The 14,524-nt window shown below is 42.1% G+C and overlaps 1 protein-coding gene across 1 annotated transcript in view; it reads left to right on the top strand.

The window, feature by feature from the left end:
* The window catches only part of LOC133378730 (protein FAM186B-like), a 29,961-nt gene extending 17,378 nt beyond the window's left edge, over positions 1–12,583 (top strand). Inside the window, exons 5-8 of the mRNA XM_061613356.1 lie at positions 4,529–4,721; positions 5,854–6,041; positions 7,952–8,140; positions 12,432–12,583. Coding sequence (XP_061469340.1) covers positions 4,529–4,721; positions 5,854–6,041; positions 7,952–8,140; positions 12,432–12,486 — 625 coding nt within the window. The 3' untranslated portion in view covers positions 12,487–12,583. The remainder of the gene's footprint in view (positions 1–4,528; positions 4,722–5,853; positions 6,042–7,951; positions 8,141–12,431) is intronic.
* The last annotated feature ends 1,941 nt before the right edge of the window (positions 12,584–14,524 follow it).

Genomic DNA, 14,524 nt, shown 5'->3' with positions numbered 1-14,524 from the left:
GTCTGTACCTGTTGAGGTGGACGGTTGGAAGAATGTATTATTGTCACATAGACGTATAGTTTTGAATACAATATTTTAAAAAATGCCCATTATGGTTTTGCCCAACTAAACTAACATTGCCATATGCAAGGGAATGATCTATGTGTCTGTAGTTAATAACTTGATTGATGTGTAATTTTTAAATTTAAAAATAATATGTACTATCACTTCAAAATATTTTTTGTTTTTAGTCATAGGATGGAGTGGCTCATCCCACTCCCCCAAGAGGTAGAAAGTTCTAGCAGTGGCCTCTTGATGAGGTTTGTTTCAAAATATACAGGTAAAAAATACATACATACATACAAACAAAAAATATACAAACATACAAACAGAGCACAGAGGAAGTAATCAGGTTCCTTAAGCAGGCAGCACAACTGCTAATCTTGCATCAGATTCTCCAAAAGTAAAACTTGTGTCCCATGTTTCAGCCAGTTCAAGCTAACAGCTCCCAGATATCTCCTCTCTCTTTCTCTGATGCTATTCAGCCCTCTCCACTAGCTGAAAGTTATGATATCCCAAAGACTAGGCAGGTTTTCAGCTATCAAGTGCCACTAATTAGTTCAGATGCCAGATTATGCAAAACCATATAGGCAGCAAAATGATAGTCAAAACAGCAAAATTCGTAACATCTGTTTCTGGTTTTCTTGAGTTTGGCCTAACAATAAATTATATGCATACACATATAACCAAAGCCCCAAACTGCTTTTTCTAGGGGAAAGCAACTGAGAGAAGAATATTGTTTAGCAGAAAAGCCACTAGAGAAAGAAAGGGAAGTATGCTTAACACTTCCCTGACAAGCATGTCTTTCTTCTAATTCCTCTCCCACAGCTACTCCCTTACCCCCAGACTTGGTTCCAGACATGAGTTTGTGAGGGATAAACTTGGTTGGTGTTGGTTACTATGCTATAATGTCTACTTCTGCCTTAGGTCCTTAAACATAAATGCTATTACAAGCGGTGTTAATCTTAAAATGCATGAATTTTGGACTAAATTTATAGTAAAAACAAACCAGATGTATAGGCTCTCTCAGTGGCCTTTGGAACCAGTATTACAGCCTGCTCTCAAGAATGTTTACCCAGAAATCTGTCCTTCTAATTTCAGTGGGACTTATTTTCTAACAAATATGTATTGTTAGTCCCTCTCAGACTAATAGATACATAGGATTCCTACTGTCTTCCAAGTTAGTATAGTGTGAGATCTGGATCAAAGTCCCTAATTCTGGGATATCACAATGGATGAGGAAAGTAATCCAATGGCTGGGGAGGTGAGGAGTGATTAACCAGGCCTGGCATGCTGCCTCCATGGCAGGCAGATTTTCCTTGTTGGGGTAAAGGAAGGCCTAAATGCTCAATGTCCTTCATCATAATGTCTACGCATACTGAGATATTGGTAATTTCTCCTGCTTTTTCCCACCATAGAATTGAAAAAAAATGTTTTGCAGAAATTTGACATTAACAAATCATCCTTTATTGATTGTAGTTCTTTTAAGGTTTATTAGTGTGTGATATGGATATTATAATACATAGCATACTAACAGTCTCATACCTGGTGTTGCTTGGGAAACAAAAAAATCTGTGCAGTTTTGAAAGGTTCACTCTGTCATCTTGATTCAAAATGGCATCCAAACAGTGGGTGCAACAGCAGATGTGCCTTTGTGCAGCAGGCTACATTCCAGTCACAGAAGATGAGGTTTGCACAAACACATATCTCCATCCACAATCCAGGCAAGCAAGTAGCATTATTACATTTCAAGGACACATTCCAACCAGGCAGAAGCACTCAAGGAGCACGTGGGCCCTTCCTGACCATCACTATTTTGGGGTGGGATTCAGTCACATACTATCAAATTCAGTTGTGCAATTATTGTTGATTGTGAGGCCTCGTACAACAGACTTGCTTCCCAAAAAGTTCAGACTTTTTAAGATCAGGAGAGTGACGGGAAAATGCACTGGAAAGTGTGGGATAACATTTGCTATGATGTCATGTCATCTAACCTCCCTGCTAACAAATCAAAATGAATGCTCATTAAATAGCCAGCATAATATATTCTCCTTGCAAACAAATCAGGGTGTATGTTTATGTATTAATTAATTAATTAATTAATTATACTTGTATACCGCCCCATAGCCGAAGCTCTCTGGGTGGTTTACAGTAACTAAAAACATTAAAACAAATACAATTTAAAACAGATCTTATAAAAACAATTTAAAACACAATTTAAAATTTTAAACAGTATAAAACACATGCTAAAATGCCTGGGAGAAGAGGAAAGTCTTGGCCTGGCGCTGAAAAGATAACAGTGTCGGCGTCAGGTGCACCTCGTCATGGAGATCATTCCATAATTTGAGGGGCACCACTGAGAAGGCCCTCTCCCTTGTTGCCATCCTCTGAGCTTCCCTTGGAGTAGGCACCTGGAGGTGGGCCTTTGTCAGAAGGCAGAGCTGGGGTCCCAATCCCGGGGAGCTGGATCCCGGAGAGTTGGGAGAAGAGTATTCGGATGGATGGCAGAGGGAAGGGGGAGGAACTTCCCCCCTTTGGAGCGAAGACGAAACAGAGGAACTGCCAGTGATAAGGTCGCTTAGCAACGGGGAGCCTGAGCCCTCCCTGGACATTCTCACGCCTCCCCCTCTTTCAGGCTCAGAGCAAGAGGGGAAAGAGGGAGGGCTGCTCACAGCCGAAAAGCGGGGAGGCAGTTTACCATCAGCCCCTCCCCTATCCCCCATCCTGGAATCGGAAACTTCAGAAGAGGAGGGGGTGATGCTTCCCCCCTCACCGCGCACACGCAGACAGCTGAAAAGACAGGAGAGAAGGGGGGGAAGGCGGGCAGTACCTGAGGGGCAGTTAAGGAGGAGCGAAAGATTGCGCGCCCGTTTGGCCCCTTCTTAAAGAACAGGCGGGAAGAAGTCCCTTGCTCTGTCAACTTTCTCCCAATGCCGCAGGACCTGTATCCCTGTATTGCTTCATGAGAAAATGCAGTCTTTGTTTGGACATTACCCTAATAAAACACGAATTAACTACAGCCGTTGGTCTGGTTCCTGAGTCACATCCTGGGCCTGACAGCCTTTGATCTTGAACGTAGTGTACAGGTGGGTTTGTATCGGGAGAGGCGTTCCATCAGGTATTCTGGTCCCATGTTGTGTAAGGCTTTATAGGGCAAAACCAGCACCTTGAATCGAGCTCGGAAACATACAGGCAGCCAGTGCAAGCAGGCCAGAATCGGTTTTATATATTCGGACCGTCTGGTCCCTGTTACTAATCTTGCCGCTGCATTTTGCACAGGCTGCAGTTTCCGAACCATCTTCAAAGGCAGCCCCACACACAGTGCATTACAGTAATCTAATTTGGAGGTTACCAGAGCATGGACAACTGAAGCCAGGTTATCCCTGTCCAGATAGGGACGTAATTGGGCCACCAACCGAAGTTGGTAGAAGGTACTCTGTGCCACCGAGGCTACCTGAGCCTCAAGTGACAGAGATGATTCTAGGAGAACCTCCAAGCTACGAACCTGCTCCTTCAGGGGGAGTGCAACCCCATCCAGGACAGGTTGGACATCCACCATCTGGTCAGAAGAACCACCCACTAGCAGCATCTCAGTCTTGTCTGGATTGAGCCTCAGTTTATTAGCCCTCCTCCAGTCCATTGTCACAGCCAGGCACCGGTTCAGCACATTGACAGCCTCACCTGAAGAGGATGAAAAGGAGAAATAGAGCTGTGTGTTATCAGCATACTGATGGCAATGCACTCCAAAGCTCCGGATGACCGCACCCAACGGTTTCATGTAGATGTTGAACAGCATGGGGGACAGAACTGACCCCTGCAGAACCCCATACTGGAGAGTGCAGGGTGCCGAGCAATGTTCCCCAAGCACCACCTTCTGGAGGTGACCTGCCAAGTAGGAGTGGAACCACTGCAATGCTGTACCTCCCACTCCCAACTCAGCCAGTCTCCCCAGAAGGTTACCATGGTCAATGGTATCGAAAGCCGCTGAGAGATCAAGGAGAATCAGCAGAGTCACACTTCCCGTCTCACTCCCGACAAAGGTCATCATACAGGGCGACCAAGGCTGTTTCTGTGCCAAAACCAGGCTTGGTTTTGTATGGTTATTTATAAATATATTTGTATACTGTTATTTTGTTTAAAAACATCAAAGCATTTTTTTAAAAGTAAAAACGATTGAAAATTCAGTAAAAAGAGGTCAACTATTGCAAAAATACATCTTCTACATAAGCCTGGCGGAATAGAAAGGTTTTCAGCAGATGTTTAAAAGTTAAAACAAAGGTGCCTGCTGAATCTCTGTTGGCAGAGCATTCCAGAGGATTCCAATAATCATTCAAATAACCAGGTCATCTGGAAGTCCCCTCAGAGGCCAGACAGAGAGGCCTGGGGAACTGCATTTGGCCCTCAAGTCTGAGGACTAAGTTACTGGGTTTTATTTGCAGTAAAGGAAGTATCTATCCACTTTTCTTTTGCTCCTGTCCTGCATTTGCAGACGAAGCTTACTTATTCAATTGGAAGCTGCCAAAGATGCTAAGGATGGTCCTAAATTGCAGAATTTGTACAAGATGGTGGACAACGTGGATGCATATCAGAAAAAGGTTTTGGAGCACTGGATTGTTAAACAGGTCATTGTGGAGAAGAAGCGTCGGCGCTGTCTTGAAAGGATGATTGCCTTGTTTGCTCAGGTGAGCCTATGATAGTGAGGGATTTACCACTCAGAGTCTTGGTCTATACTTTGCTTTCACCATGGTTATTGTGCTGACCTTAGTAGTGAATTTCCCATCCTTTGTGAGGAAGTTGTGAGTTTCCTCACCCCAGTCTATATCAATGGTGGACAGTATCAGCAGCGATGAGGAAATTCACTGTGTGATAGCTCCAACTTGCACAGCAAGTTCTCCTTTGTGATAGTCATGGTGGAGCTGGGAAACTCAATATACACATGCCAATCTCCTTGGCAAAATTAGAATCTATGATTTTAGCATGGGGAATCGGCATTCCCATAGTAATTCTGTACAGATCAGCTCTCCACTGAAGTCCCAGAGGGAAAGGTATACCTTCATGGAGAGTGTTTGAACTCACAATTCAGTCTTGGGTCTGAACCAAATCTATTTTCTATCCTACCAATAAATACCTTCAGTATTCAGATAAGGGGGTGGGCATTCAATTCACTTCGCATGTAAAGCCAAATCTATAAAATTTGCACTTTCTGAAACAATATGAGAACCGAAACACAGCCATCATTTGAAATTTGTACTTGTCTGAATATTGCGATGCACTACTCCAACCATCCAATGTTTACAAAAATGCACAAATAAGAGGAAAATGTGCATTAAAAATATATTAGTAAAAATAACATGCAAACATGCATTATATTAGGAGAAATTGCTTGCAAAAATGTGTACATTAGTCAAAACTGCATACAAAAATGTGTTCATTGGGAGAAATTAACATTAAAATGCTGAAGAATTTTCAGGAGGGTTTAAAACAAATTGCAAATTGCTGCGGATATGTGGAGACCTGAATTTAAGACTAGAAAACTGAGAAACTGGGGGAACCAAAACTGATAGAACCTTCTACCCCTAGTTGAGGAGCATAAAAAGGGTTGGAAGGCTGTTTAGTGACATATTAGGAGAGGAGGCAAGAAGATAACAGTTTTGTTTTGTGGTCTCATATTTGGAGCAGCATAGTAAGATGGGTTTTCCTCTCTCAATCTTCCCTTACTGCCCTGTTTCTCTAATCTGGTTGCATGGCAGATTCTCCTCAGAATAATTTTTTGTGTCAGGGAACTGATTGCTCTTCCTCTCTGCCCTCTTCTAGCTCCGCTTGAGCACCAAACTCCAACTTACCAACCCTTGCCCATTGTTGATCAAAGCAAGAGAAAGTACAAAGAAGGAAATTCTGCATATGCCCCACATTGGACCTGTCTTCCTGAAGCCCAGAGTCTACCCAAGCCCCTTGATCAGTGTGAAGAAACCTCAAGATTTCACCTTCTCAGCTGTAGTCAGGTATAGTATAACAGAGTCACAGAGGGAGCTCTCATTAAGCTGTGTCTTCTATGAGCTGTATTCAACTAAATAACTGCAAATGTGGAACAACTTCTGTGAGCACAACACAACTTCTCCTCCTATGTGCCCCCCAAATCTGCTCTAGGTTTTCCTCCAACCCTCCAGAGCAGAAGGTCCATTGCAGGGAAGTTCCACTGTACTTGTGCAAGTTGTTCCACATGCACAATGAGTAAGTTGGATATAATCCTATGTCAGGAAAACTAACATTTATTTATTTGTTTAAAACCGTATATTCTGCCCCATTGCCAAATAGGCTATCAGTGTGGCTCACAATTCTATCAGAGCTTGGAAGATTACTTTTAAAAAGGAATAAATTACAATTATTGTTACATGGCCCCAAAAAGGAATAAATTACCATTACAATTACAAGTGTTCTGAAAAGAATGTATTACTTTACTGTTACTCAAAAGTAATAACTACAATTACATTTAAGTTACTTTAAAAAAACCTAGAGTGCCCACAAGGTGCTGGCCTTGGCTGCTGCACACTAAGTCACCTAAAACAACATTAAAAATAAATACACACAAACAGAGGTAGTAGAATAATTATTTTTATCCATAAGATAGCAATGGTGGTCTCTCCACTGGTAAGGGAGGCAGGGAGGGAGGCAGAGGCCACTACTCAGATCTTTGCATGTCAAACCAAGTGCAACCCCACAAACACTCTCAGCCAGCAAGCGTCATCTCTCTCATTCAACCACCTCCTGGACCCTGCCCTGCCACCAACTAAGGGACACCCACCCAAGCAAGCATTTCCCCCAAGATGCAAAAAAATTAAAATACTGCAAATGCAGCAAAGTAGTCAGGGGCAGAGGCTGCTTTGCATGCCAAGTTTTCACACATACACGCAAACACATGTTGTCATCTTTCACCTCCACAGTTCTCCATTCTGCTGCTGCCTCCTTCTCCTCCTTTATCCATGTTCTTGCCCTCTGGCTCCTTTTCCCCTCCACTCCATTCTTCACTACCACTATCTGTTTTTTTAAATAATTGTTTTCTCCACTCCACCCCGTCTCACTCTCCGTCTCCTCCCTCATTGCCTCTTACCCACCCACAGAGCACGAGGGAAGAGCGAAGCTGCACAGAAGCCCTGTTTGAGGCACATGATTTTCATCCACAAATCAGAGGAGCAGAAGACTTCCCCTGCTCCCCCCAAGTAACGCCCCAAAGTAATGCTGGAAACATTGCAATTACTTCTCAAAAGTAATAAAATTACTCCTTGTTCTATTACAATCAAAATGTAAAGGAATTACCCACTCGTTCCTCAAAAAAGTAATATTACAAGTAATTTGTTTTTGTAACTAGTTACTTCCTAGCTCTGAATGCTATATATGTATATCTCCCTCACATAATTACTATTCATATCCATATAAACAAGCTAACACTAAAAACCTACAAATATTAAAGACAGAGAGCCTAGATCTCTTAAAAAGGAAGGCCTCTACTTTTTACCAACCTTTTGAAAGCCAATAGAGAGCTTCAGTGAGGAAGGGTGTTCCAATAGTGTCTCCTGATCTCAGCATCAGCCCCTTCTTCAGAACTAGATTAAACAGCTAGCCCATTGGAATCTTTGGGCTCAATAAGCTCTAAACTACTCGTACACACATTAAATGGTAGCCGAACAACCATTTTAGAACAGGAAAAGTTGCTATTGGTGGGCAACCAGGACACAGACAGAGCCCTGGCCATTGCCATGCTCCAAATTGCCTCCCAATGTTTCCCCCCGTCTTTTCAGGGTGTCTGTCACATGTTAGAAATATATGGTTTGATGACACTTTTATTTAAGATAGTCGCTTGCTCCAAAGCATTTTCCTTCCTTTAGGTTATAACTACATTTTCTTTCCTCAATAGAGAGCCAAGCAGTGAACAGATAGAATCATTGTGGAAGACAGATATCACAGAACTGAGTATCCCCCTTGGACCCAAAGAGCCTGTGTCTGTTTTGTGGTCGGAGGCTTGCGGTTTTCCAGATGTCCCTAGATTTTTGGAATTAGACATTTCCGCCATTAGGAAGAAACCCCTACAAAATATAAAGACTCGGTATGTGCTCCTCCATGATTTGAATCGCTATGATGCCAGCTAGCACAGTGATAAAAGAGCATCATCCATATAATTCATTATCATTTTCTAGTAAGAGAAATTTCATACAGAGCAGGGGAGTCAATGTCATTTCATTGGTTTTATGCATCAACTATGATTTGAACTTTGGTCTTTGACAAGACAGAATGAGGAAACATGTTCAGAAGATAAGGAGACATGAGAGGATACCATTTCCTGTCACTCTAGCAGATTTGCAGCATTCAGTTGAGGCCCGAACCATTTTGATGCCCAAGCCAGAAGATTCAAATGCCCCTCATTGCTAAGAACATAATACGTTTTTGACATTTTGCTGCTTTTTAAGATTTTTTTTTAAATTAAAAATCTGCTGCCTAAAATTGTCCCACTCTGCTAATAAGAGTAGGCCTAGTTCTTCTTCTACCCTTTAATACACCATCAACATTACAAGAAATTATGGCTGTGCAAACGAGCACTCCCTGTGGCTGGATATTCCATAATGGGACCCATTGTATTGCCTCAGATAGTTAACAGTTAACATTGTTAGGTAAGTCTGAGGATAGGATTCCAGGTAGATGAAGTTTTCTAGACCTTATTTCCCTCTTGTCTCTCTTTTCTCCAAACATGTTCCTATTTAGCTACTGCTTCGCCGTAAGTTGGAATCGACTTGAAGGCAGTCCATTTCCATTTAAAACGCTGCAGAGAGGTGTGATTCCCCCCCCATACATTCACTTCTCTTCAAGACCCTCTAGAACAGTGGTTCCCAACCTGGGGGCCGCAAACTAATCCAGAGGGGGCTGCGAACAGTAAAGAAATATTTTTTTAAAAACAAGTCTTCAGTCCCTGGATGCCATCTGCTTCTCACTGCCACTGCAGATGACACCTCCCCCTTGCTGCAAACGAGAGGGGAGGACATTTGCTGAAGCGCCAGAGTGTCTTTCAGGCGCGCCGAGGACAGGCATCTGCCTATAAAACACGTGGCAGACACCAAAGGAGGCTGAGGGTGGAGCTACCAGGAAGAAGAGGGGATTATTGTTGTCAACTCTCATCTCCTTGCCCTGCTGCTCCCGCTGTCACCCTTGCTCAGAACGAGAGGAGAAGGCTTTCTGTGAAGCCAAAAGAAGCAGGGCCACCAGGAAAGGCTGCTTTCTACCTTCCTTCATGGCAGCCGGCCTGCCTGCCTTTCTTGGCTCCTGCTTCACTGCCACCTCCTTTTAAAAATTATTATTTGGGAGGCTGCCCAGATCTTACTTTCAGCCCAGACGGAACCAAAGAGAGGGAGCTCAGGACTTGCTCACTCCCCATCTCTGAGGCTAAGTGTGAGTGCCAGCGTTCCCCCTTTCTTCCACCTACACTCCGCCCCCCCAACTTGCTCTCCAAGATGCTGTGGCAGTTGAGGGCTTCCCCACTCCCACATGCCCAAATGCATGCATGCCTGCAGATGCTTGCAGGTGGGGCAGGTGTGTTTGTGTGTGTGCTATCTGTCTTCTGCTCCACTCTCATTCCCCAAGTGCACACTAACCAAGTCATCAGTTGTGATGATCATCCCAAGGCCTAAAAGCACTAACCCCCCTCCTCAATCTATCCACCCTTTTGTCTTCCCCACCATTACCACATTGGTACTTCTTTATTATTATTATTATTTTTAAAAAGCTCAGCAGGTTAGCTGAAGCTGGGGTCCACACACTGCAGCTGAAATGTATGTATTTATTTATTTTATTGCATTTCTATCCCACCTTTCCTCCAAGTTGCTCAAGGTGGTGCACATTGTTTCCCCCCCTTCCCATTTTATCCTTACACCAACCCTGTGAGGAAGGTCAGGCTGAGAGACTGTGTCTGGCCCAAGGTCACCCAGTGGGCTTCATGGCTGGGTGGGGATTTGAACCTGGATCTTAATCCAACACTGTCACCCACTGGTGTTGGGAGACAGGACTGTACATCTTCAGACTGTGTGTGTGTGTGGGGGGGGGAAATACCAATTTGATTGGACTTTTGCATTAAGAAAAGAAAGCAACACCTCCCTGGCTGCAGGGAGCTTTTTATGGAAAGAGATGTTTGGAGATGTGATTTTGTCACGCACCATGTGTTCAATTAACAGAGACTAAAATTACAATGAGCATGGGGGGGAGGTCATGAATTTTTTTGGGCTTGCAAAGGGGGTCCCATACTCATAAAAAGTTGGGAACCACTGCTCTAGAAGTTGTTGGATTGCATCTCCCTTCCTCTCTGGCTATTGGTCATATGTAGGTCCCATCTGTCCTAGACATTTATTAATAAACCTCTTATTTTTTTATTTAATTTGTTAGTTGCCTCATACCAAGTGGTCTCTAGGCAACTTACAACAGATAGGCGATTTACAACTTAAAACAGTAATGGCTTCTCCCAAAGAATTCTGGGAAGTGTAGTTTGTTAAGGGTGTTGAGAGTTGTTAGGAGACCTCTGTTCCCCTCACAGAGCTAAAATGTCCAGAGTTCCCCAGGGAAGAGGGATTTATTGTTAAACCACTCTGCCAATTGAAGCCAAAAGTGGAATAATAGTGGAATATATGTATGGTGTGTGAATGTGGCCCTGGAGTGCCCCATGTTGGGGGACATTGCCTGGAATTACACCCTACTCCACAACATAGGCTAACAGCCTGGTCAAATATGTGGATTGTTTTTAACTGCTGTTTACTACATGCTTAAATTATTATAATCAAAATACAGAAGCTGCAGTATTTAGTATATAAATTATTAAAATCAAATAATAAATAAGTATATTTAAACTTTAAGTCACCTCAAGTGCTTGTATGAAAAGCTGGGTATTAGTTTTTTGTAAAATAATAAATAAAATATGGGGCGTTTCCATACTGACCTTCTCAGTCAGTGAGAACATATATATGGTCCCCAGATGGATTTACTGAGAAGGTGAGAACAGACACCTAGACACTCTACCTCCTGTCTTCAGTAGTGTAGTGGCAAATTCAGAAGTGTAGGGTCTCTTTATGTCACAGCCATCACCCCCCTTTTTTTTGCTGTTTGGTTAAATATGAGATCCTTTTTAAATCTTCTCCCACAACAACAGATATCCCTGGGAGCCAATAAGCATGAAAGGGGAGAGTGTTAGCTATTGAGATGAGTCTTCTCAGTGGCTGCCTCATCTCCTTTTACCCTGATTGGCTCCGACTAGCGGGAAAGTACAAGATTATGTTAGAAGATTCTTCTCAGTGACTAACATACTCCCCTTTCATGCTGATTATCTCATAGAATGCTGGAGACATAGGGACCCTGCTGGGACCCTGCTCTGAAAAAAGTAAGGGATCTAAGACCCCCTGAGACCCTGGACAACTACACCCCTGCCTATTCTCCTGATCCAATTAAATAATATCTAAAAATCTGCACAAATAAAGAGTGGTCTAAGAAGGGTACAATATGTAAATTATCTTTTGACAATCATGCCCCTCAAATAAAGAGAGTTTGACAATGCATAAAGTCTGAGCTAGCTATGGTTCTGCATAGAGTGGCCTCTAGATGTCACTGTTGAGTAGGACAAAATTAATACTAATCTTTCTGTGTTCAGTTCGGTTCTGCTCAGTGCTGGATTTAGACTTGGTGAGGCCCTAAGCTATATAAAGCCTGGAGGCCCTTTGTTAAAAAATGACATCATATATATATATATATATATATATATATATATATATATATATATATATATATATATATATATTCAGTACACATAAAATTTTAAAAGCCCCCCCAAAAAATTCTGAAATTTTTTGAGGACCCTGCTGATTGTGAGGCCCTAAGCTGTAGCTTGTTTAGTTTATGCCTAAATCCGGCACTGGTTCTGCTCTCTACTTCCCCACCCCGGTTCCCTCAAAGAAACTATGAGCTATAAGCCAAGTACAAACCTTGGTTACAGTTCATTATTTGTGTGGAGAGAAACAAACCACACACCCAGGTTTGGAAGTAATGCTAAGCCAAACCATGGTTCAGTTCCTAGTAGCACAGCAGGAGCAAGCGAGAGATGAAACACCCACAATTTTAGCAGCATTTTAACTATTGTTTAAAGTGATGTGCAAACAGGACTCGTAAGTCTTTCAGTGTTTTTCATACTGTAATCAGCTAGTGAATTTCTAGAATTTCATATATTTCCTTATAGATATTGCTACAGTTTTATGGTTGCCTTCCTATAGAGAAGTTTCCTTGATTTTAGATGCATAGGGTGAGCAGTATCTGATGTATATGAAATAATATTTTATATTATCCACTAACTGTTGGTTTTTCTTCTCTTGTAGGATTCAGAATATTCCCAGATGGAAGATATCTGGATATAATTTTATGCATTTATAATTTACATAGTAAGCCATATATAGTTTCAGGATTAATTTAATCCAATATGTAATATATAGATATATATAATGTAGGTAGTTGACTGATAGTGTATTCTAGATCGGGTGTATGAATATGTGTATGGTATTGTTAAGCACTAAAGGGCTGACTTTGGACGTCCCGCAAACCATGCTTGGTTCTTTACTTTTTGCAGTGGCCGCTGATCAGATAAAGGAACTGCAGGCATTTTGAGCTAGAACACCTACCTAACTTTTACATCCAAACATGGATAACAAAACTGAAATGGCTGTTTCTGTTACAAAACAAATGTTTCAGGAGGGGGCATTTTTTTAGGGGAAACGTCGTAACTGGAGGAGTGCTTAACCCTCTCATCAGTTGTTGTTTTTGTGCTGCAGTTTCCCCCCACCCCCTCTCATTTAACTGCTGAGTTTCAGACACATGTTTATGCTTACAAACATACACCTGGTAGACTGTGCGGTGGGGGAAGCAGCTGGGAGAATCTGCAAAGAAAAGGTGGTGGGTGGGAGAAGAAAGGGTCAAGTACCCCCTATTCTCCACAACCTTCTGTAGCAAAAGTAGCCTTTGGATCTCTGTTGCACACATTTGTGTGAAATATTTAGAAGGCCATGACAACGCAGTTAACATGCCTCAGCACTACAGATGTGCTCACTCTAGGCACTTGCCAGCACTTGGACTTGAATGGCTGACAGATGTGTTGCAACTGGCAAAAATAAAACAAAAAGTTCTGAAAAATGTACTGCTCTCTCCTGAGCATAATCAAATTCAATATAACTTTAGGCTCACCTGTTCAGTCTGAATTTCAGACTGAAAGAGACACCACAGTTATTTTCTAGTTGTGTCCAGTCAGAAGAACATCCATGATTTATTTGTACTTTTGTGCTGGTAATTGGGCAACTGGAATCTTATTTTATTTTTTTCCTAAGAATTTTTACTCAAAAGTTCCACTGAATTCAATGGCACACTTACTCACAATAGGTGTCCTTAGGACTGCATGTTTATGCCTGTAGGTCAGAGCCAAATAACACCAGCGCAGCTGAACATTACTTACTTGGTGACATAGAGATATTCTAGTTAACGTGAGTTGAATTGAGAATGTGCATAAATATTCATGGTTACACACACAAACTGTGTATTTCACACATCACACATATATATAGTCTCTGACTTATACTGGAGAATATGCACAACATCAAGTGATTGTTGCATATATTAGCCAGTCAATGTACATAGCCCCTGACTGAGGACTATACAAATGGCCCAGCAAATGTACAAGTCTTATTTATTTGACTGATTTTTGAAATGTCTGAGATCAGTTCACATTTTCCAGCATCACTTGGCAATTCTACATATACTGCCTGGACAAGGGGCAAAATCAGTGTTTTCAGTTTGTGCACAAACTTCATACCTTCATGTGAATGTGCACAATTGTTAAGCACAGTATGCTTTTATCAGGCAGCTAACATTAACTCCAGCTATGACCATAATCGTAGTTACCATAGTTGATATACCCACGTCTTTATGATTAACTGAGAGGAACCACTTTCACTAAAAGTATGCTATCTAGTCACTAGATTGTACATATATCCGTGTCCCAACTTTCAGGGTTGTTCAGGTTGACATAGCTGATTTCCCCCCCCCCCAGCATAGTAAGATGTGTTAGTTCTCCGCAGTCTAATACCATATCCACAATGCATCACATTGGTTTTCTGTCGAGTCCCCTTATCAGTGTGAACATAACGTTTAAGATTTCAAAGAACTTGTTTAAATCTCGCTCATTCATTCACACAGAAGGTTGGCGTTATTCCCACCTCTGTCTGTGAACGTGAGCGTGGGAAAGTCTTTACCTCTGGAGCAGATTTGGGGTGGGGATTGCACAAAGAGAGGAAGTCCCATTGCACAGGTGGACTTGTGCTAGCAGGACAACTTTGTTTGATACAACCCTCAATATGAAATGTAGATTTAAAAAATGTTTTAAATAAATAGGCTCCCCAAAGCAGCTCTGAACCAGTTGTCTCCT

This window comes from Rhineura floridana, chromosome 3, assembly GCF_030035675.1.
Source record: "Rhineura floridana isolate rRhiFlo1 chromosome 3, rRhiFlo1.hap2, whole genome shotgun sequence".
Classification (NCBI taxonomy): Eukaryota; Metazoa; Chordata; class Lepidosauria; order Squamata; family Rhineuridae; genus Rhineura; species Rhineura floridana.
The sequence above is the reverse complement of the archived record's forward strand: the minus strand, read 5'-3'. Positions and strand labels throughout refer to the sequence as shown.